General features: G+C 33.2%; 1 protein-coding gene across 1 annotated transcript; it reads right to left on the bottom strand.

Moving 5' to 3' along the window:
* Positions 1-380: 380 nt before the first annotated feature.
* Positions 381-2,549, bottom strand: LOC145053687 (equilibrative nucleotide transporter 8-like). Its single transcript, XM_079001778.1, has 2 exons — positions 1,952-2,549; positions 381-1,215 (listed from the first exon to the last, which is right to left on the bottom strand). Exons 1-2 carry the CDS (start codon positions 2,445-2,447, stop codon positions 521-523), a joined length of 1,191 nt encoding a protein of 396 aa, XP_078857904.1. The 5' UTR covers positions 2,448-2,549; the 3' UTR covers positions 381-520.
* Between the last annotated feature and the right edge of the window lie 23,575 nt (positions 2,550-26,124).

Raw genomic sequence — 26,124 nt, 5'->3', positions numbered from 1 at the left:
ATTAAAATCAAATTCACACATAGACTACCATTTCCCCGCTTCAAAGTTTTGTCCAACAAATTTGTAGAAGTATCTCATATTTTTTGATTCGGGTTTTAATAATATAAAAATATAAAATCCATTAATTTGACATGTCGATCTAATGAGTTGTCAATACAACATTAATAAAAAATTCACACATAGACTACCATTTCCCCGCTTCTAAGTTTTGTCCAACAAATTTGTAGAAGTATCTCATATTCTTTGATTCGGGTTTTAATAATATAAAAACATAAAATCCATTAATTTGACATGTCGTTCTAATGAGTTGTCAATACAACATTAATCAAAAATTCACACATAGACTACCATTTCTCCGCTTCTAAGTTTTGTCCAACAAATTTGTAGAAGTATCTCATATTCTTTGATTTGGGTTTTAATAATATAAAAATATAAAATCCATTAATTTCACATGTCGATCTAATGAGTTGTCAATACAACATTAATCACAAATTCACACATAGACTACCATTTCCCCGCTTCAAATGATCCAAAACCACCCAAGCACAGAACCAGAAACCAACCCTAATCCCAAGAACAAAGCCATCACAATCGCTGCCATTTCCGATTCCGAAGGTGGCACTGATTTAGGTGCCATAATCATAATGACACTTGTAAGATACCCATTGGTAAACCCCAAAACTACAGTCAATAACACCACAAACACTTCATTTTTAGCCCATTTAGGTCCATGTAAACACGCTGTAAAAAGTGGATACAACAACAACCTTGCCATACACCCCCATGTAGCTTTAGCAATGCTCTTGATAACAAAAATTGCCGTGAATGATTTCCCTAAAAAATCTGAAATATTGTATATGGTGATCAAGATTATCGGGTACCAGTCTTTGAGGAGGGTTGACTCAATGTTTTCTGCTAAAAATCCTGGAAAAATTGATAGAGTTACGGTGTATATGATGAATATTCCTATTGCGGGCCATTGAATCGTTCTTGCTACTTCCCAGAATTTAATGGTGGAATTGGAAGTTGTTTGTTGTAGTGATTTATAATGGTGTTCCATGACTGGTAACTTGTATAGTAGATGACAGAAAACCATGCACACTAGTAGAATGAGTGTGCTGACTAGGAAATATAAATGTGCACTTTTCTTGAGCCCTTGTGGATCATTTGGGAGTGATGCCTTCGTTATAATTCGCAAAAAGCAGACTAAAATTCCTGAGATTAATGATTGCAATTGTTAGCGAATGTCATAGATGATAGTAAGTCATTCATGTAAGCATATACTTAAAATAAAGCAATAGTATTTTTAAGGCTAAGCGCAAAAATGACTAAAATTGGAATGGTCAAATCAAAATTTGAACATTTATAACAAAATAAGAACTTATTAAATTGCTTCTTTTAAGGATTTTTCAGTGATAAATTTATGATAAATGTTTAAAAGTTGGTCCTTTAGTCATATGATCGTTTCCCGTTTTTGTCTTTTATATTAGGTCATTGAAGTATATTTTATTATACATAACAAACAAGATCACACTATTAATTACTCGAAACTATGATCATCTCCTTTTTGTAGCATTATTTTAACACATTAAATAGTACATAAGTCGCTTAATATCTTTAACATTATTTTATTGAAAGTCTTTCATACTATTATAGGACTATTTTCACATAATAAGCATAGTTAAAATACTAAAAACATTGTTTATTGATGTATACTATATGATCAGTTTAAGCACCAAAACCAACTGATAAGCGCGCTAAGTAAATCCACCCTAGATCACCTCTTGTTGAGAGCAAGCCCATGCTATTGATAATAGGTCGTCATGTTATTGTAGCATTATTTTCATATGCTAAAAAGACTTAAAATAGTTCAAAACTAGTTTTAAACTAAGCTTTACTGATTTCTACATATCTTTCTAGTAAAACTCTTCAAGAATTACCCTTTTCTTACCTGATGAAGCCGTTCCAGCAAAAACAGCCTGCATATATCGTTTGGGCAAATTTCCAGCGGACCCCACAAGACTCCCTCCAATCAACCCATCGGCTAACCCACACATCACAACTGATGCAACCACTGTGTAAAATGTTGCATTTGACTTCTCATTCGGTTGAGGCTTCCAAGCCCAGTCTATGGTTGGAGTTACCATGAGGGACACAACAAACATTGTAAATCCCATGTTCATTCTCACTTGAAAGGTAATCAATCTGCTGAATTTACTGCTACTAATCATAATAATTAAAACTAAAAGTGATGAACTCATATAAGCTACCGAAAACACTTTTTCCACGTGTTTTTCTGGGTAAAGATGACCGAAGTAATCAATGGCTGTGATTAAAGCATTCCATGGAAGTAGATTGCCTGCACCAAGTAAGAAATGGATTATATAAGCTATCTTGTAGGTATCTTTTGGTTCATGTTGATCGGGGTTGCTCTTAAAATTCTCCATTTTGGGATCTTTTGTGTTCTTAATTGGCTTTGTGTTTTAGAACTAGACGTTATATAAGCAAAGACCCTTGGAAAGATTTTTTTGTGGTGAAACCAAAGAAAAAGAAGGTAATCTTCAAAGGTTGGCTTAAAAGGTAAAAAGAAAGATTCTTTTCTATTCTTTATTTCTGGATCGCTGGAAATCCGCCTTTAATTCGAGGTGATGTGAATTGTAAAATCTATCTTTTTGTTATATGGTGTCTTGTAGTTTGTTTCTATGGCACAATCCATCAATGTCTTACTAAAAAGCGAACAAAAGGAAATTCCCCTTTTGTGTATTGACTTATTTTGGATCTTTTAGTTTATGTTAGAAATAAGGGGAGAGGAAAAATGGCTAATAGATAATCCTAGTTCCTCAATATCTTATGTTGTGAACAATTTCACTTTCCTTAAAGTATAATTTGGCCGTGGGGTGTTCAAATTCTTCGGAGAGCCAATATATAGTGCTATATATATCTCTAGTATATACACCTATAGTACCCATGAAATGGATAAAAAGGACGAAATGACATTTTTACATAAGTTACAAAAAATTATATTTAGAAGGTGCCTCACCTTCTAAAATCTTTAGAAGGCAAGTCACCATTTATAGAAGATGGGCAACAATGTTCATCAAGCACCAAAAGATCATACATCACAAGGTTCTTAAAATGCTCCATATAGACACATTGTTCCTTAGTCAAATTTAGTGGGACCATCCCTTTGACCCTGTCATTCTTCGTGTTTGGTATCAAGCTAATCTTATACAAGAGTGCATTCGGCAAAACCTCACTATACTAGATCATAGTCATAATTAACTCATTATGTGTCACTAGCTAGTATATATTCCAATTATACTAAATTGTCAGATGACACTAAAATCAGGAGTGGTTGATATACAAGAAATTGTTGAGAGTTTATGATACAAGATAATAGATCATGTGCCACGTTGGGATGTAAACGGATGGTAATTAACAAACGATTTGCTGTCTTTATTTTTATATATTCCACTGTTAAAAACACATGTCGTTTTGATCCCTTTTAATCTTACTCCTCGAATCTTGTTGGTTTTACGGACGGATCATATAACACCTTGAAGTCTATATGGTCCATTCCTTAGCTTCTTATAAAATATTCCCCATATATTCTTATTTTCACCTTTAACTTTTACTCTGTTCAAACACAATTTGTCTTTAATACTTTGTGTTTTTGTTTTGTTTTGGGAGTTGTAGACCATTGTAGAGGTGGGACTAAAAGCTTTTATGATGATAGGTGAGTATTAAAAGGTGAAGTTTAGAGAGGAAATAAGGTGTTAAGTGAACATCACCATCAGAATAGTGGGAAGAAATAGCTGTTGGTATGAACTAAAAGCATGTTGTAGATTCATGGACCATTGGGTTTTTGTAGAACATGATTCTTTTAATCCCTGTACATATCTTTTTCTTTTTATTATATGGTTCTAGGCTACTCCCTGTCATTTCACCTTTCAATTTCTGTAGGTAACACGTCAAAAATACGAATCCTTGTGGGGGCATTCTTCAAGTATTGATCTTAGAAAAGAGTGAATTCCTTGTACTGATTTTGTGAATGATCCATAATTCTTGTGAAATTTAGAAAACTGGTATACAGACGGAAGAAAAATTCAAGTTCTTGCTGTTTAGAAAGGAAGCGTGTAAAGATTTAGGAGTCTCACAACAGATTTGCTATCCATATTTATGCTAATTATGTTTTATTTATTTTTTTGTCTATATTTGACCATTTAATTTGTTTTTTTTTTATATATGTCAGTCTCTTTATAACTGTTATTCCAGGTTAAGTCGAAAAAAATGTAATATAAGTTTCAATTAATACTTATTTAGGTGAAGTTTTTTTTTATTAAATAAAAATTCATAAACTCTGCAGACCGCCTCTTCAATCCTCTGCAAGAGAAGAGGGGACCAAACAGCTGCAAACTGTAATAAAAAACGTGTTTATTTTTTAACATCTACAGGCTGTTGCAGATATTAAAAATATTAAAATAAACTGATTTAATAAACCGAAAATAGTTTTTCAATGCCGAAAATTTAATAGTCTTAATACATTGAAATAAAATCCGTACAACCAAATTACTCTTACAATAACAGTTTCAAATAAAATTCATAGAACCAAACTGTAATAAATCCCATTCCATATTTTACATCAACTGCTCGGCAATTTCATCTGGGTCATATATTCACGGTCCGCTGGAGTTTCATGTGTTGGAATCTTATTTTCTTCATCCTCAACGGCTACACTGTTATTCCGAACCTAGACATTTGTTGTATCATATCGTGAAAAATACTCATTATGTAGTCTCTCTCTTCTTATAAAATTATGAAACGTGAAACATGCAAAGGTAATGTTTCGTTGTGTGAACACGAGGATAGTGCCATCCTTTTGAATATAGGGAATCATGCTTTCAAGACATCAAAAACACACTCAATGACATTCGGAAGTTTTGCATGTGCATAGTTAAATTTTTTTATTGGTTAATGCACGTCTTTGACGCGAATCTCCAAGCCAACACCTCACATTATGATACGACACCATAAAACCTCGAATGTTTGCATAGGCGGCATCACAAAGATAATATACATCTGTAAAAATGCAAAAATAAATAAATAAATAAATAAAATCGTTCCCTTTTCAAACTAAGATAAAACTATTTAAATAACCATAAACTTACCTAATGGTCGAAACGAGAATGGTGCATGAAGATTCGCTAATTCTCAGATAATATTCTAGATTCCCAACTGGCCAAAACAAACATAAACATCATGTTGAAGTCACAAATTGCAATATATTTTGGTTACAATCGCTTTTTCCCCTACTTCTATATAAATCTCATTTGTTTGCATGGATAATAACATGTATCAAATTTTCATCTAGTGCACCAACTGCTCCTTTGAAAAACCGTCGTACTCTCCTAATATGTCCCAGAATGTTTGGATTCATATTAAAAGAAGTTGGTACTATCATGTCATGTGAGAAAAGCATCATTTTGTCCAACACTTCATGAAAAAATTTATGAATCATCGGCTTTGAGTGTTGAAATCTTCGCTTAATAATCATGTAACGTTGGTTATGACCGATCATCAAAAAAAACATAGCCATCTTTTCCTCAACTGACACGTGTTTGCTATCCTTTAATGCGTAATTTAATCTAAAATGAGCACATAGTCGGACAAATGATTCATGGGACATGCGTTGTCCTTTAACACATTGTATAGGATTACGATGAAGTAACTCTAACTTGAATTCATGTCTTGTCAATTCTGAATCGTTGTCTAGCACTCGTTTCACACCCCTCTTCCAAAAGTAGAGGATGTACAAGTATATTAGAATTATGAGATGTATCTTTTGTCGTGATCCATTAGGAACTTATTAATCAACACAAGTACCAAATAACATAACATAAAATTAAAGTACCAAATAGCATAATATAAAATTCAAGTACCAAATAAGATAACATAAAACTCAAGTACCAAATAAGATAAAATTCATGCACCAAGTACCATAAATAACATTCAAGTAAAACAGAAAAAAAAAGCATAACCACGTAGTTCCATCACATGAAATTAAAACCTACACATCACAAATATGTAAACCTAACAATCTTTCCATCCTCTAAACTCCTAAACTTGTAGCAGTCTGCTCGATCCATCCTCTTAATATTTATGGATTATTAAAGTTACCCACATCTCTCGTATGTTTATGGTCCCTCCAAAAAACTGATAAGAAGCAAATCGTAGAGGGTTTACTAGGCCTAACTTGAGTAACTCTAAATTCTCTAAACATTGAGGAATTATAAGCCGTTGAGTGAAATGTCGACAACTTTTTGCATTTCCACTTCTAAATCAACAACAATAACAAAAGCTTTAGGTGAGGAACTAGAAAGTGAAGCATGTGAGGAACTAGTAGCTCGAGGTCTAGGAGTTGAGGGTTTAGCCCTTTTTGTCCATGTTAGCAGAAGATGAACCAGCAGAAAGTGAAGCAATAGAAGGTGGTGGCTAAGTAAAAGGATAACTAGTATGACAGGAAAAGTAATTATCCTCATCTATGTTAATAGAAAGGGTGTCCATAAGTTGTAGTGGTGCGACATGACAAGAAGATGATCCATGTCCCAATAATGTTTGGGATGTGGCATAGCTGAGATTACCGAAGGAACTATTTCTATCAAAGAGTTATGCACAAAGCTCAAGAAACAACAATGGGACGGTTTTCAAACAAGCTGCTTTCGGATGTCCCTAAACCCAATCAATGTAACAAAAGTTGTATAGCAATATTTGCTAACTATATTAACAAAATACATATAAATGTATATATATATATATATATATATATATATATATATATATATATATATATATATATATATATATATATCTTTTTAAAGTCCTCCCACTCATCATTAGTTATGTTAAAAGTGTTTGAGGATTGTAAAGGCAGCTAGTTTTCTTTTTTTAAGTATAACCATACTGTACATTTGTCTTTAAGATTGTCATAGGCGGTTTTCAATTGTCTTTGAGTAAAATCAATGCCATACTTTTCCTTATTGGTTGTTCCAAAATTTTTCCATGAATCTTTGTGCAAAATCAAACCTTTTCTACCCACAATATATGTGTACTTCTTCAATACAAGTGTGCGATAAGAATTTTATCTGCTCACTGCTATTAACAAAAAAAACATATGAAATACATACTTTAGCAAACATAACCTTATAACAACAACTTTGAGCATAACAACTACTTCTATTGATTGCACTAACGAATTTCAACAAAGATTATTCACATTTCAGCAACATTTTATGACATTTCAACAGCATTTAATGATACTTCAGCAACAATTAATGTCAAGTTCAGCAACAATTCATGACAGTTTAACAACATCTTATGACATTCAACATCCATTAATGACATTTTAGCAACATTTCTACAATGATTCAACAACATTTTAGCATAATATGACATGTAAGCATAAATTTATGACATTTTAACAGATTAAAAAATAACATCATCAAAGATATGATAACATTACCATCAAGATTCATCAAGAACAAAGACATCAACATTGATTCAACAAGAAAATTCGAAAAATTAAGATGAAGCAAGAACGTCGAAGTTTCTCCGGCAAGAAAAAAACAAAAAAATTCAAGATTAACCATGGCAGAATTGGTGCTTCAATAGCACTAAATAAAAAAAAATTCCGAGATGAAAGAACGGTAACTAAGACTGGAAGGAGAGTACGACCGAGAGAAGTTTATGTGGGAGAGGACGGAATACCGGTGGGAAGGAAACTGCACCGACAAAGGGATGATTACAGATGCGAGATCGATGATGATGACAAATTGGGAGAAAAAATGCAATGCTTTTCTTCAAGGGGGTGTATCCATTTTTTTTAGGTTTAGGTATAAAGAGGATAGAAGAGGGAACTCAAGTATCGTCCCAAACAGAACACGCACACAACTTTTTTACTTTGAAGCCTGGAAAAAAACAAAGTGATGCATGATAAAAAGTGTTGTGTGTGTTCTACGCCACACATCACTAAGTGGTTTGAAGATGTTTTTTACGAAAAACAAACAACACTTTAGTCCTCTTAACGTTTTTGTAAACATTTAGTTCTTATGACCGGTTTGTTTAGGATTTTCTCATGACATCCTACATGGGACAATTATGTATAAGGTGTTGTCATACATGACCCGTCCTCACTTATAACGGTAACTTAACTCAAAAATCGGTCAAATAATGTGGGTGCCCTAGTTTTCTCCAAGAAAAAGATGTTTTCGCCTTCGGTTTCATCTATCTCTATAGCTGCCAACGAGAATTTTTGTGATTGCTTCTTCTCAACTCGGATTTGCTCGTCCAAGACAAAAGAAGACTCTAACAAAAAATTGAGAGACTTTCCTAATTCATACGTGGTTCAAGTATAAAGATTAAATACATTACCCTATTATTTTTTTTGGATTAACATGGAGTAGCCAATTATAAGGATTGAATGTGTATAGAAAACAAGTTAAATGGTCATTTATAACAAAAAAAAACAATGACTATATGTCTACAAAATAAAAAATATATTACATATTAAGTCATTCTCCCTTAATTTTACTACCAGAAAACATAATTATAGCATATACAAGAGAAAAAAGATAATTTCATATCAACTTGTATATAAAATAGTTATTTTTTTTTCTAAACAAATTAGATGTGATAAGGTTATTCGATCCTCAAACTGGAAGTAGTGTTGAAAATATGTCAATACATGAATATAAAAGCTTAGTTTTTGTGTTAATATATATATATATATATATATATATATATATATATATATAAGTTAGTAGGATTTATACTCAAAGATTGAATCATAAAAGGGAAATGGTTTATCTTGAATTTCTTTCTATCTCTCATATTCGTTACTAATGTCATAATCCTTTTTTAGTACACTTTAAAGTTATGCTTTTTTAATTTTTCTGATCAAAATAGTGAAGAACATAATTTGCATTGTAAATCTATATAAATACTCGGGTTAATATATGTAGAGAAAATTAAAGGGTCTTTGGTCTAACAGTATCAAATGATGGAAATATGTACTTTCCAAGTGGTTAAGTGGTTGAGGTGAGTCTCATAGTTGACAACTTTAAAAGATCATTTATATCTCTCACACTCATCATCCGTTATCCTAGTTGTTTCCACACCTATACCTCCTCAACCACTCCCCATCAACACCTCTACGACCATGTCCACTGTTATCATCTTTACTTAATGTTAAACCTAGTCCCTACCACACCCACATCAGCATTTTCAATCTCACATGGTCCCACACTCTCTATGCCAAATCCTCCACCTTCACCTCTTCCCTCCTCCCGCCAATGATGTGGATTACAATGTCATTTATACCACTTCATCCAACCATATTTACACTGTCACCCCTTCCTTTCACATGAAAGCTAAATCCTTGGTTTTACATACTTGGTTTGAAGAAGATACCAAAATACAAAAATAAAATAATAATAAAATAAAATAAAAAAAACCTAGTTCATCCACATCAGTTATGATTTTTCTCGAATGGAAAATTCAGATCATGTCTAAAAACCATTTCTATGCTCTATGTGTCGCATGAATTGATCCAAATTTGTGATTATTCAAAGTTAATTGCTTCTAGTAGCTTTTCTAGCTCTTCAACGTCTTGTTTAACATCAAGTGTTTTTTCTCCCTATAGCATCATACCATCCATGTCATAATCCTTCACATCTTCCATCTCCTTGTCAAGAAAATCATCAAAAACGTCCACAAAGAAAACCAAATAATTAAGTGTAATTTCATATGATCCAACTGGAATCTTGTATATCAAGCAAGTTGGTTGCGATGCTCAAAAATGGTTTTTTGATCGAGGTCACCGTTATGGGTAGAATTTTCACATTTACTTACTATCGATATCTTGAACTTATACTAACATCTTTGGTAACCTAAGATCTTAGATTAATCAATATCTTCGGTTTGTCATCATATTTCTTGTGATGTTATATGAAAGATTAAAGAGTTAATTGAAAAGGGATGGACCAAGTCAAAGGGCATGCGGTCAAAGTAAAATAAAAATTGAATTCCTTCTTAAATACCGGGTAAAACATGAAAAGGAATATCATGAGATATTAGGACAATTATTTATCAGATCCTTGTATTTATACGACTAACATATCATATTTAACAGACACACATTATGACTTCTACTCTCACTTCCTATCTGAACAATCATGAGCATAATTAAACATGCATCACAATCAGCTAGCACATGTAACTCATTTTTATTTAATAAAAGTTATAAGGCAGTGTGACATTGTCACTCCCTAGGTTTTATGTCGGATATCATAAAGGATTAAGGGTTATCATTGTATATCTTTATGTTCTTGGATTTACATTATTTACATATTTTTAATTTTTCGATCACAACATTTACACAATAATAATGTCTTGTAAACCTGAAGTTGTCATCTGGTATCTTGGTCCCTTTTGGGCAATCTTAAGATTTATCGTTTTATTTAACAAATTTACAACTAATTTAACACTATTTTTGTCCAAACTCTTAAAAATACATGTGGGTATGTCGTGCATCTAGTCAAAAAATTTTAATAACCTTTTAACACTATTTTTTTTATTCTGATGCTAGGGCACATCCAAGATCTTCAGCATATTTCAAGACCTTAAGCACTTCACAACTTGACATTTTATTCAAAAAATCCCACAACACTTACTAATTTGGTAACGAAATTAGTTTATTAATTTTGACCAAAACAATTTGGTGTCATCCGTGGTACAAGTGTTGTTCCCTTTTTTCTTCCGATTATTCAAAATGTTTTTCTGTGATTTTTAGTCGCTTACACCTTTTTGCATAAAAACATCTACATTTCCAGTATCCAACATATTTCAAGACCTTAAGCACTTCACAAATTGACATTTTATTCAAAACATAACACGACACTTACTAATTTGGTAACGAAATTAGTTTATCAATTTTGACCAAAACAATTTGGTGTCATCCGTGGTACAAGTGTTGTTAGCTTTTTCTTCAGATTATTCAAAAAGCTATTCTATGATTTTTCATCACTTACACCTTTTTGCATAAAAACACCTACGTTTCCAGTATCCACTTTTAGCATTGTTCCATCTATTTCAGTTGGTCAACACCTTCGCCCACATCCAACAATTAACCCTTAGAGAAATAGTGATGAAGTTCCCCAAAGAACTACATCCACATCTTTTTCATTCCAACATCTAGGAGGAATAACCCAAGAAATAACGGTCATGTTCTTGAAAAAAAATGATATCTTTGTTGACCAGGATGGAACAACACATCACCAAACAAGATTATATTCGAAAGGATAAAAAAGCTAAGTTTAGAATCAAGAAAGCCTATGGAATCTACACCAACTTTGTTTTCATTCTTGCACCCTAAGATCTTGAACTTCAAACTCGGTGAATCTTAAGAACGCCAAGTAGGGGACATGATCCTAATTTAGGTCCTAATCTTCATAGATTGTGCAATTCCTAGCGTGGGATACACTATCCTCCAAGATCTTGGAGGGATATTTAACATCCTATTCTATACAAAAGATTTCGAGATGAGCCCGATAATGGAAAAAAGAACTCAGGAAGTTAAGAGACATGATGTTAAGTGTCCCACGTGTAATTTACCCATTCTACCGGTGTCCCATGCTAGTTATAAACTTTCAAGATTTTCACCTTGCATCTATGATACCAAAGTTTGAAAGAGGTTCCAAACGCCTAACATAAAGATGTATGATGGGAGTATGGATCACGAAGCATGTAGCCCAATATAGGGAATATGTGGAGATTGTTCTAATTACCTAACATCTAAGGAAGCCTATCTATACAAGCGTTTTGGTTCAACCCTTACAATATTTGCACTAAAGTGGTTCATAAACGTTAACCCTTACTTAATTACTTCTTTCTCACATCTCATTAACTTGTTTAATAATCATTTTTTAGTAGAACTTTTGAAAAACTAACATGTGATCTTTACAGAGTAACCCAAGGCAATGATGAATCCTTAAGGGGTTATGTTAGCCGGTTCAGGAAAGAATCCCTAAAAGTCCCACATCTAGATGTTGCAACAGGTGTAGAAATCTTCAAGATGAGACTAAATATAGATTCTCCATTTTACGAGGATCTTGGCATGATCCCATGCAAGAAATTAAAAGAAGTTAGGAATAGAGCCCTAAGATTCATTGGACCTGAAGAAGACAAGAAGATAAAGAAAAGGATAAATACATATTATGATCATCCCAACATGAAGAATGAATCTTATTCCTAAAATTATTACAAAGCTAAACCCTTCTTATGACCTGAGAATCATTGGGTTAATGCATTGGAAGATGAAGATTATCCTAATATTTATTACTATTGTTTCTCTGTGAATGTATCTGGTTTGCTTGATGGAATGCAATATCTTTGGGACATGGCAAGATAGCCCAAGAAAAACGAAACATCTAGGTGGAAAGATAAATCCAAATGGTGTGCCTACCATGAAGATTTTAGGCATATTACCAAAGACTGTTTTTTCCTTAGAAAGGAAATTAACTACTTATTGAGCAAAGGACACTTAAAGGAACTATTAGGAAGAACGAAAAACAAGATTAGCCAAAAATCCCAAGATCTTGAGGCACTTCCCCAAAGAATACCATCTCCACCCTTATATTCCAAGGTAATTAACTTTATCTCTGATGGATCTGACATCTTTGGCACTTCCTATTCTGTAGCCAAGAGATAGGCAAATATTTCCAAGAGTGACAAAGATTAAAGGCCAAGGAAGAATGTTTTACTAACCAACAAAAAGGGGATATCATTCGATGAAGATGAAACGTAATATGTACTAGACCCAAATCATGATGGTTTAGTCATAACATTATATGTGGCCAGTCACTTTTTCCGAATGATCTTAATTAACGACGGTTGTTCAGTTAATATCATTATTTTGGAGATACTTAACAAGATGAATATACCAGATTCTGAAATAGTCTGATGATCTTCTATCTTAGTAGGATTGAATGGTGACACCAAGAAAGAGAACCATCAGAGAAATCAAGCTACCAAAAGAATGATATATATATATATATATATATATATATATATATATATATATATGTTAAATGTGACTTGAGCATTTGGATCATGTTCATGAAGCATTTGAAGCATTTTGAACTCAATGGAGCACTTGGGGTTAATGGAGCATGTGACAAAGGAACGGATCAAGTGCCAAAGGCCCATATCGTATAGAAGGGGGTTTGGAGCACCTGGAAGAGGTTTGGAACAATTATGAGTGATATGGAGCAACAAGGGAACCTTGTTGCACCATATATTGAAGGGATGGGCCAAGAAGGATGTTGTTGTGCCAAGGGAATTCCTTCTTTCACCATTACACTCCCTCTTGTGCCATGGGGATCCTTCTTGCGCCATAGGATACTCCTATTGAGCCATGAAGTATGCTTTTTCCCCATGCATGGACATGTTGTGCCATGAATGTTCCTGTTTCAACAAGGTGGTGTTCTTGCTCCAATATTGATGTTCTTGTGCCACACTTGAAGCCTATTGCGCCATCCATACACTTTTGTGCCATCATGGTGAGAGTTGGACCATCTTGGTCCTTGATGAGCCAAGTATGCTATGAAGTCCTCTATAGTGCTCAAGAATGTTCCAGAAGATGATGCTTCATGATGGAATATGATTGGTTGCTTCCATGAATTAGCCTATGGGCCAATGAGCTTGGCCCATTAGGGTTTTAGGTCTGATCCCTTAAGTATAAATAAGATGCATGCTAGGTCATTTTATATCTTGAATTTTAGAGTGATAGACGAATCTCTGTGTAATTGTACTAGTAACCTCTGTTTGAGAGATCTGAAATAAAAGAATAATCCCCTCTTGCCTATGGACGTAGGTCACCTTGACCGAACCACGTAAATACTATGTCTTGTGTGCTTATAGTTTTGCTAGTTATCTGCTTTACTTACTAACAAGTGGTATTAGAGCTGTCATTTGTGTTCCTGTGATTGAAGATGTGTACTCACAAGTTTTATTTAGAGAAGTTCAATGTTTCAAATGATTTCACTTTGTGGAAGGTGAAGATGAGGGCTCTTCTGGTTCAACAAGGATGTGCGCTGATACTGGAAGGAGAGGCAAAACTTTCAAAGGACATGGTGGCTGATAAGAAGGTTGACATTTTGACGAAGACACATAGTGCTATTCTATTGAGCTTAATAGATGAAGTGTTGAGGTATATCGTTGATCAAAAAACTGCTTCTCAGCTCTATGTGGATTGCTGTAATAAGACAAGTTGATATTATAAGTCATAAGATGATGATTTTATCTGTATAAGTTAAAGTATCTCATGGAAGCATGGAAAGGTATAAAAATGACTAAAAATGTTTTTCGCGTATAAATTGAAAGTACGTTGTCATATTTAAAGTTGTTTGTAAGGAAAAACTACAAGGTTATGATTAACTAGTTATAAGTGGAACTAGTCATAACTAAAAAGTATCATAAAAATCGAATATATATATATATATATATATATATATATATATATATATATATATATATATATATATATATATATATATATATATATATGGTTGTAGAGATGGTACAGTAGGTTGCATGTTTAGTGAAAGAATGTATTAGATGCTTGACAAATATGATAGGGGCTTCCTCTATAAACAATATAGTGTATATATCAACGACTTGCATATTTCAACAATATTATGGAATAAAAATCAAAATACAAAGTGTGTATATACATATATACATGACTAAAATGAGTAAATGTATATTTGATCCATAATAGTATAAAAGGTTAGTTGACTGAAAATTATATGATATTAAAACTGTGAGTTTTAAGTAAAGTGGATTATGAAATTATTATGTTGAATCATATTAATAATGTGACATTAAAATACGACTAATATGTAAATTCCAAAAGTGTGGGGCATTACCGAATGTTGTTTCCCTAAACAACAAATGATTATAACATTTTAGTAAAATACTAACAACGAATGTCAAAGGTAGGATATGTAAGTTCATCATTAGAACCTACCACATTTGGGTATCCCAATATGAACCATTTTATATGGTAAGACCAAAACCGCAAAGTTCCTTGGTAAAAACCCTCCCGATTATAAATTTTAATCCACAGAGAGCGACTAACAGCAAGTATAAGTGTTATATTAATGACCTTATATGGTTCAACCGTCTGCCTGTGAGTTGCTAGCTACAACTACATCTTACAAGATGGATTTATGGTGTTGATGTTAGTACCATTTGAACATTCCCTTGTGTTATCCTAGGTGAATGGCTTGAGCATGCCATATTAAGGTGTCGGTGATGAGTCTAGTGTCATAAGTTCAGCTTTAAATCATTGTATAACCCTGGAAAACCAAATATTATACGGGGTCAGAACGGTTTCTCTACATGATCCAATTACCCCATAATTTTGTAAAGAATCAAGGAAAGTAAGAGGTGTTTACCTTACTGATACCCCCATTGGCTTTGACAGTAACCATTAATACGATTCGGTAAAGAGACAAGGAATGTAAGAAGAGTTTACCTTAATTATACCCCATTGGCTTTCAAAGTAACCATTAGTACATTTCGGTAAAGAATAAAGGAAGCAAGATGATTTTACCTTACTGATACCCCCATTGGCTTTCAAAGTGACCATTACTATGATTCTATAAAGAATCAAGGAATGTAAGAGGAGTTTATCTTACTGATATCCCGTAAAGTTCAAACTAACTAATGTACAAACGCTTAGTAATAATTAACATATGATATCTTGGGGATCCAAAAATCTATTTAGTTATAAATTCTTATATGAATCATGTGATAGTTAAATCATGTTCAAAAAGTGAAAAAAAATGTTATTTAGTTTTTTCGAAAAATAATTGAAGATTGTCTTTTTATATACACAACTCTTTCCTTACAAACATATATATATATATATATATATATATATATATATATATATATATATATATATATATATAACATCCCAGTCTTCAGGTATGACCTTAAAGCTTTATATTTATATTTTGATGGCGACTCGACGAGTTGGAAGGATCCAACTCGTCTTGTAGAGTATTTAATGCCCTCGTATCTTTCAATGTCTACTCGACGAGTTGGAAGGCCCCAACTTGACGAGTTGAAGGCTGAACAAGAAAAACATAATTTTTAGGGTTTCCACCCTATTTAAAGGTCTTAACTCTCATTGTTAGCCTCCCTCATCGTCCCTCAGTCTAGAGAAAACCATAATTTTTCCTTTTTTCCCATTTTGAGAGTGTGTGTGAGCTTAAAGAGTATTCTTTGGTGCTTTTCTTGAAAGAGCTTGAAGTATAAATTCGTTATCTTGATCATCCGTTTTCTAGATCTCTTTTTTTGAAAGTTTAAGGGAGAAGCTTTAGATTCAGGAGTTTCAGTGTTGTTGCAGCCACCTGGAGGTATAAAGTCGTTATCTTAACCATCCCTTTTCTAGATCTCTTCTTTTGAAAGTTATGGCCATTATTAGCTTATTTTGGGACCATTCTTGGTTTTGAGCATGTTATGAAGCCATGGTTTCAGATCATGACATCTCCTGGCCTTTATGGGCTTAAAGTTGCCAAGTTTATCAAGTCTTGTCCCTCATTCATGTCCTAGGTCCCTTGATAAGCCTTGTTTGAGTGTTTTCCATCTTGATGCCATGCATGGACATAAAGCTAGAAAATTTACATGGTATTTCAGTCCTAAGGGAGCAGATCTGTAGTTTAGGGCTTTGGTTTCGCTTGGAAGTGTCTAAATGCATTAAGGCTAGGAAAACTCGACGAGTTGCTCTGCCAACTCGACGAGTTGGTTTGGCTTTTCCCGCCTTCTAGATGCTGAAGAACTCGATGAGTTGCTCTAGTAACTCGACAATTTGCCTTAATCTTTTCACAATTTTTTGAGACATGAAGGAGCTCGATGAGTTAAAAGATGCACTAGAAGAGTTAAGTCAACATGGACTGTTGACCTTGACCATTGACTTTGAATTTGACCATGGTTGACCAAGTTTGACTTTTAAGGGTATTTTGGAATTTTAATGAAGTAGTCATTGGTGATTGTACGCAGTTGAGTTGGAGCTGTGAGTTGGGATTGATATTATCGGTTCAACACTGCTTGTGAGGTGAGTTTTCCTCACTATACCTAGGGTTGGAACGCACTAAGCCCGACCCATTTGATTGATATCCTAGTTGTTGTTGATATGCTGAGTATGAGTTAGATATGCATGCTAGTTTGATATGCGAGACTGGTAGATTTGTAGGACTACCTGTGATACTAACTGTTTATATGTATATGTATTTATCTGTTACATGTCGACATGTTGTATGGGTTGGGTTGAGGTTGTGTTGTTCCATGTTGTAGCCAACAAACCGTGGAGTATGCCAGATATGAGTTGATGGCCAAGGAACACAAGCCAGACTCATGCCGAGGACTCAAGAGCATTGCATATACAAGATGAGGGTCGGGCAGGGCTTGCCAGAATCATATTGTGGGCTAATCTTTTGTATTACTGTCCAAGAACTAAGGGAGCAAGGCAAACATAAGTTACAGGCCCGCAGGGCAAGCCAGCCTTATGTTGTGGGCTCGGGAGCAACCTAGACAAGAGTTATGGGCCCGATAGGCAAGCCAGACTCATGTTGTGGGCTCAGGGGTAATACAGTCTGTAAAGCTGTGGACCCATTACATGTTGTTGTTATGTGTACTATTGGTTATGTATCGGTGTTTTGGGGGAACTCACTAAGCTTCGGGCTTATAGTTATGTATTTTTTTTCAAGTACTTCGGATGATCGTGGAAAGGCGAAGGCTTGATCAAGCACCTCCTCGTTTTTCTTGTTGTGATTTCTGGGAAAACTCTGATATTGGATTATTTTGAAAACAATTTGTAAACAATGCATCGTTTTGGAATACTTGAAAAGTTTAAATTTTTCAAGAATTTTATGGATGTTACATTATATATATATATATATATATATATATATATATATATATATATATATATTGTGTGTGTGTGTGTGTGTGTATTTAAAACTTGTAGAACTCACCAATAATTTTTTTGACGTGTTTTAAATGCATGTATTCTCAGGTTATTTAGCAGGTCGGAAGTGTTTGCTTCGAAGGCTCTCTGTTATCTTTATGAGACCCTTGTAAACGCCGAATTGTTAGGCGTGTGTCTTGATTTAATAATGGTCTCGCCAATGTAATTTATAGTTAGGTAATAATAGAAGATTATATTTGTATTGTTCAATGTATTCTCAATAACTATGATTACTGGTTTAAGTCGCACACCTCGGCGTTTCCGCCGGCGGCTGGGGGTGTGACATATTGGTTTTAAAGCTATTGGATATAGTGAACTAGTACTTTCTTAGGAACGCATAACTATATCCTAGGGCTTACTCTCTTTGTTTAAGTATATTCCTTAACCCACAAATATAGAGTTATATTATTTCGAACCATCGAATGCTAATACAACGCAAGGTTTTAGGTGAAACACCTTAACTAAGTTGGTTGTACATGGGCCAAACCACAACTAGATGTAGAACGATCACCTATGTTGCATTTTGGTTAGACCGATGCACAGTCAAGCTTGGATTAAGTTATTGGTAGACTAAAACGCTTGGAATCCAGAATATTTATAGAAAATCAATGTTCGAGATGCTTAAGAACTCTCAAAATTTTTAGTGAACACTTACGAATATTTGGAAAATATTTACCTCAAATGTTAACAAAATATCAAGTATCATAAACATAAATAAATTTCGAAGTTTATCTTGGGATACTAATTACTAAACTATGATATTTTATGAATGCATGTATTAGATCTCGTAGGAGTACCTAATAAAATATACGCTCCTTTGCGAATCATTTCCAATTCGACTTAGGTGTTCAATTAGTCCATTTTGTTTTGTTGTGAATCATTCGACTTATGATTGAACCATCCAAGTTCCAAAGAATGAAACCTACGACTACCCTTCCTCCTTTGTGACCATATTTGAAAGAGAATAAAGCAGACTCAATGAAAACGTGAAACCTGAAGGCTGTTAGGAATCTCGCCTAATTTCCAAAATATCTCGATTCAAATGAATCAGAACTTCAAAACTTGAGGTAGGATCAAAACGTCGACTAGATGCCGAGTCCCTCTGTAACACCTTCTTCATGAATTTGTACCATTTTTTCCAATAGTTGGTAGTTTCTTTTAACTTGTTCCAAGTGTAAAATTTCACCCTTGGTAGTACTGTAAAAGTTTGCTACATAGTAGATTCAATCTTGGGAAAACCCACGTCAATTCTACACATTTGGCATCATATTAACATTGTCACTTATGTATACAACAACATTTTCACATGACTATTTATGGTTGAACCAATTATAATTAGACAAAGCAATGTCTCACAAGATATTAACGAGTGATCATCCATCATCCAACACCAACACAATTGCCTGATGCAACTACGAATCCAACAGGAACAACACCTCTGAACAAAGTAGAATTGAAAGTAGTAACCTTGGAAATAATAGTGATGTCCTGAAGACAAGAACATACAAAGAACTCCTAAACTACAAACCAATATACTTCTACGACAATGAAGGAGGTATAGGGTTGGCACTCTGGATTGAAAAGATGAAATCAATATTCCATGTTTGTTCTTGCATAGAAAAATGTTGTATTTTGGCTTGCCACCTCCACCTTTAAGGAAACTGACCTCATCTGGTGATACTACTATGCAAAAATCAAAGGCAAATGACTCAACCTATGAGACGACATGAGAAGCACTAAATATGATGCCAAGATATAAGATACATAAATTAGAACAAGCACTGGTGGAGAAAAAGCTTGGTATGAAACTAGTAAAACTGGGCATTTTGAAAGAAGCTGCCCAAGACTAAAAAACCAGGATGTAACAGCTCGAGTTAGTGCAATCTCAATCAAAACAAGGAATGAAATCTTGGAACTATCAATAGTAACTAGATCGTTACTTATTAACCACTCGTATGCTGAAGTATTTGTAACACAGATGTGGATCGAAATATTCGTAAACCCTAAACCTAAAACTATTCTAAGTCATGAACCCAATATTTTGGAGAAAACCTGTAGAGTAGAGACAACTAGTGGATTGTCGGAAATCTACTTACTAAATTTAAATACATGTCATCCTATCACTTGCCAAATCATGTTGTAGTGTCAATCTCGTGCGTATGTCACCGAAAGTACAATATCGTTGTCTATATGACCTGATTTTTTTGTGTCACATCAAGTCATTATAAAACCCCCCTTTAAATGAAAAAGTAACAATGAACGTTCGATCTTTACTCATAGACTTCATATTAATTCTAAGTGGAAGCTTCGACATTATCATAGGTATTAATCGACTACCTCCCCATTATGTCTAGATGTCTACTCCAAGAAAGTTGTATCAACAAATCTACCCACAAGAAAACCATGGTCATGTATGATGACAAGTCAGAGAAAAACCTAAAGTTTCCTTCCTACTGTAAAAATCAAACGATACATTGTTCTGAACTTCTCGACTCAGTGTGATTTAAGAAAATTCGTGAAGGATTTAATCAAATGTGAAGGATTTGGTAAAATGTGCATGATTTAATCAAATGTGAATGATTTGATAATATATGAAGGACTTAATCAACTGTGGAAGTTTAAGTGAAAACTTTTTCCTAAGAAATAAACATTGGAATTTTAACAACAAAAGAATATATGTTGTCTACTTCGAATTATTCCATTCGGAACTTCTCCTTGGCAGCCCAACCATTAACTTTGTTAACAACAAAAGGAAACAAAGTCCAACTAGAAAGATAAGCAAGAGATTGTATTTTAGAAGTTGGATCAACTATGGTGTCACGTACCAATCCTACATTTTTGAATGAACATAAAACTTGTTCGTATATGATGACACACACGTAAAGCATTGAGGTTGACATAGATGAATTGAGTAATGATTTTTGCCTATGCTTTCGGTTGAATGACATAAATGAGAAGTTTTTTGTTATCATGACGTGTGAGATTCATTAACATTGTAATGAGATCGACATGGAAACAAATGTCATGAGCCGAAAAGAATGTACCAAACCCCGCCGAGTATGAAAATTAACTATGAATATCCATTCACGACCTATGGCTTAAATTTGAGAAGATTTACTCGAGAACCTGAGAGAGAAAAGATTCGCGAGTGAAGCTCTGTGAAGAGTGCATAATCAGGTCAAGCTCAGGGATTATAGGAAGCAATACTAAATGAACCAAGTTTTTACGCCTAAGTAAAAAGTATAGTGAACACAAGATCATAGTCTTGGATGAAGCTTACAGACTAAAGTGTCCCATCCATCCAGGCTCTGACCTAATGTGCTTATATCTAAAGAAACAAAAATGGAGAACATGTATTAAAGTAGAGATTACCAATTGAGTGACAAATAAAAAAACCTATACCAAATACAAAATGTTAGAAACACTCAGGACCATGGTAATGATAAAGAAATACCCAAGTAAAAGTGGGAACCAATATCAACGGACCTTATACTAAAGCTACCCAAGAAACCTAATGGTTTTGATTCTATTCAGGTAGTGGTCCACAGGTTGACTACGTTCACCCACTTTTTCCTAACCTAAGAACATGTGAAATAGAAAATCCGACCAGAACATGGCAAAGAAATCACCAAACTGCACGAGGTGTCAATATCTATCATATCTCACTAAGATAGTAAATTCACCTAACAATATTGACAGTCATTAAAAATCCATGGGTACGTGCTTAGACAAAGGTATAACTTATTATCCTTAACGGTCAGGATGAAAGAATCGTCCCGACTTGTGGTATATGCTTTAAACCTATATGATAGACTTAAATATTTCATAAGGTACCCGTTGTTGTTAATTAAAATTTTCCCGCAATATTAATAATCACAACAACATAAAGACCTCACTGATTGAGACTATTTATGGACGAAAGTGTCAATCCTTGATGTACAATGATTGGAGATATGAAATCGAACAAAGTGTGGGCAGGTGATACATTGAATTTTGATCCAAGAATCACTCAAGAGATCACATAAAAGATTGTGTGAACTGGAGAAAGATTTCATAGTGTACACAAACGACATGAGAATTATAGAATCAAAAGAAGTAAGTCTTTCTACTTCGAAGTTGGAGACTATGTAGCTTTAAATTGCCATGTCTTTTTAGAGGAATGATTCGACTTAGAAAACGAGGGCAGGTTAAACCTGTAGCTCAAAGGAACATAAAAGTTCTTAGATAGAATTTGGTCCTGAAATCTATATCAAGTCTTTTTGAGAATTAACGGCTTGCACGACGCTTTTCATTCGCCAAATCTAAAAGAGTGCCTGTCCGATGACATGCTTGTTATATTTTTCAATAATGTGTATGAAGAAATAAAGCTAAAGTTTCATGCTTGTGAAAGCGCACACAATTAAATTCTACACAAGACTTGACAACCTTTAAAATATTTGATTCGATCTTATTCCATACTCCTTATTTAATTGAGACTTGAGGTAAAGTCATCTATTGGATCAATTATATACTCTAGAGCTACATGACTTAAAACGACTATAGAATGATCACATGTGGATCAAATTTCGGGACGACATTCCCTTCAACGGGGGGTTAATTTAACAATTGGTAAAAATCAGGTAAAAATTTCGTCGATCAATCTCCTCAAGCTCTACTATAATTGGAAATATTATACGTTAATCTTTATTTTATAAGCATTTGAAATTATATTATCTTTAATTACTTGTGGAGCTAAGTTGCAAGTCTTAAAAGAAAACTTGAGAATGTTTTTTAAACTAAGGATTATGTCCACATACGATTTCATTTTAATAATATTTTTATCCTGGAGTGTCACCGGTTTCATGAAATCTATCAAATTTAACCATTTAAACGTGGGATCCATAAACACGACTTCACGAAGTTCCATGCAACGTAAATTTAATTTCGCTTGAGCGTTTAAACTCACCAGGTTTGACCTGATTATCAACATACATGACTGTTATATTTTAAGACATTGAGTTTATTATTTGTGAATTTAGACGACGGGATAATAAAGCCATTATAGGAAAAGGTATGCAAAAATATGTTTATATATGTCATGTGTTTTTATAAATACCTAAGTAAATATATGTATTTTTTCCAAAATACCCAAATACTTATACATTTATGTGTATATGTTATGTATTTTTATTAAATACTCAAATATCTATATATGGATATATCTAAGAAAGGACTCGACAATTATTATAAGATCATTCCATGTTTTCATCCATTTCTCACGTATTCCATAAAATATCTCCCTACACATGTTTCTCTCTCACAATTCATTCATAAAAGTTGTTGCATATGCATGAGATTCATGTGTTACTTATACAATCTAATATAATATAGCTCCATATCTTACAAATCTTCAACCAAATCTTATAATATCTTTACAAATATGATTTTGTTTATGAAATATCATAATTATACATTGCAATCTAAAAAAATCACTCAAATATCTCACTACACTTCTCTCTCATTTATTCTCTCCAACTTACAAGACCATGCACAAAAATAAATTTTTACATCTAAATCTTACTCAATAGCTTATGAGTACAAACCAAATCATTACATATATTCTCATAACTCATACCTTCCTCCTCAATTCCACATTTTTTCCTCCCTATATCTCTTAAACTCTCTCATTCTCTCCACTTCTCTAACATTTCTCTCAAGATCAAAACCTCTCTATGTCTACAATTCTCTCTCTCTCTCTCTCTATCACTCTCTCTACCTCACACCCTTCCTCCTTCTTTGAAGCCTACAAAACCGAGAACAAACAGAGACTGATGCCTCCCTTTATTTATAGCTTTATTTCCATATTTTCTACCTTCTTCTGTGTCCATTTTAATTGCCCTAAACATCCCAAAAATACTTGTGTTTTGATGCTACAATCAAGGTTACAAAACAACCCCAATACCCATTTTCCCCTTGTTTTCTTGCTAAAATTTCGAGATGAAACAACCCCAAAAGAAAGCTATTTTTGAGTGCAAAGGAACCCAAGAAATACTGTCGTACTTTGATCTTCAAAGTTCTTGATTTCCATCCTCTTTTGGTTCTCAACTTGTTAACTAAAATCCTAGGTATATTGTTCTATATTTTACTTCTTCTTTTATTTAGAATAATATCTAAATTTCATCAAATGAACAAAGCTACTTTTTTTGATATTACTCATAGTAAAATATGATGATCTGGAAATTTTGGAATATAAATACATTTTTCTTGATATATTATAATTGTAGCAAGTAAATAGAGTGATAATTCATAAAAAAAAAAATACTTTCAATGCTCAATAAATTCGGGAAAAATGGAAGGATGAACTATACTATAAGTAAACACACCCCATAAAATAAAAACTCATTTGGGTACTGTCTGATATTTAAATCTATTTGTAAAGTTTTAGATATAGGTAATTTAGAAAATAAGATTAAGTTATTCCAAATAACGTTTTAGCATTTTTCCCAACTTCATGAGACTGTAAAACATTTACAAAAACATTCTATGATTTTTCCATAACTATTTTCAATTTTTCCATGATTTAATGAGTATTTAATGGATTAAATGGTGGAAAAAGAACTACACTAATCCAAAAATTAAGAAATTTTATCTGCAAGTTCATGATTTTAGAACATGTAAAAAAGTTTGGTAATTTTTGGAACTATTTTGAGTGTATTTTTGAATCTTGGTCACTAAAAGGGGAAGTTATCACTTAATAACTTTTATACATAAAAAGGGCTGTGAAAACAGAATATTTCATTTAATAGTTAAGGTTTATATAAAAATCTAAATTTAATATAATTTTAGCATTAGAGTTAAACACAAAACTTACTTATACTCTTATGTAATGAAGGACTCGAGTAGGGTAAACGAACGAATTCTTAAGCTACATATTGTTATCATTGTCTTCGTGCATCATTGTGAGTTTTTACGGCCCCTCTTTTATGATTTTAAATATTTAGGGGGAGAATATATGTGAATCTATTAAAGTTTGATGATTTTCAAGTTTTATATACAAAACAGCATCATACTTTATTATTTGCCAAACGTTTATGAAATAGCAATCTAAAAAAGTGATAAATCACCAGTAAATCTATTAAGTTAAAATAGATTGTTAAATGATTATATATTTATACCTTATGTGAAATATGAATTTAATTATTAAGAAAAATCAGAAGACTATAAGTAGATTGCTATAATAACACAAGCTGATATTATAAGTCACAAAAACGATGATTCTCTCTCTCTCTCTCTTTATATATATATATATATATATATATATATATATATATATATATATATAAGTTAAAATATCTCATGGAAGCATGGAAAGATATAAAAATGACCAAAAATATTATTCGTGTATAAAACAAAAATCCATTGTCATATATAAAGTTGTTTGTAAGAAAAACTACAAGGTTATGATTAACTATGTATAAGTGGAACTAGTCATAACTAATCCGCTGAGAACGACTAACAACAAGTATAAGCGTTATATTAATGACCTTATATGGTTTGCCCGCCTGCCTAGGAATTGCTAGCTAGAACTACGTCTGATGAGAAAGATTTTTGGCATTCACGTCAGTCCTAAGTCCTTTAAGCCTTACTTATATAACTATATACGTATTGGACATGATTTTGACAATATATATGTTTAAAAGAAGTTTTGTAAAGAGTTTAACATGTAGAAGAGTTTGATAATCATTTTGACGTAGTTTTGTTGACAAAACAATTAAAAGTATAGTAAATCCATTTGTTTGATAGTTATCAATCACATGTGATTGATATTATAACTATAGTGATTAACTTGTATTCCCACCCATAAAAGTGTTGGATAAGGTGTCTAAGTCAATAACTATTTATGGTATGTACTTGACCCGACCCGGCATGGTCCATTTGGGTTGCATGGCACCATGCAATTGGATAGACTAAATGTGAGAAATAACACTTGTGGTTATTAATATATTATATGTTCTAATATATTAATAATATTATTTAATTAGTTTGATCAAGAA

This window comes from Lactuca serriola, chromosome 5 (assembly GCF_051521515.1).
Source record: "Lactuca serriola cultivar US96UC23 chromosome 5, Lser_US96UC23_V15, whole genome shotgun sequence".
In the NCBI taxonomy this organism is placed as follows: Eukaryota; Viridiplantae; Streptophyta; class Magnoliopsida; order Asterales; family Asteraceae; genus Lactuca; species Lactuca serriola.
The sequence above is the reverse complement of the archived record's forward strand: the minus strand, read 5'-3'. Positions and strand labels throughout refer to the sequence as shown.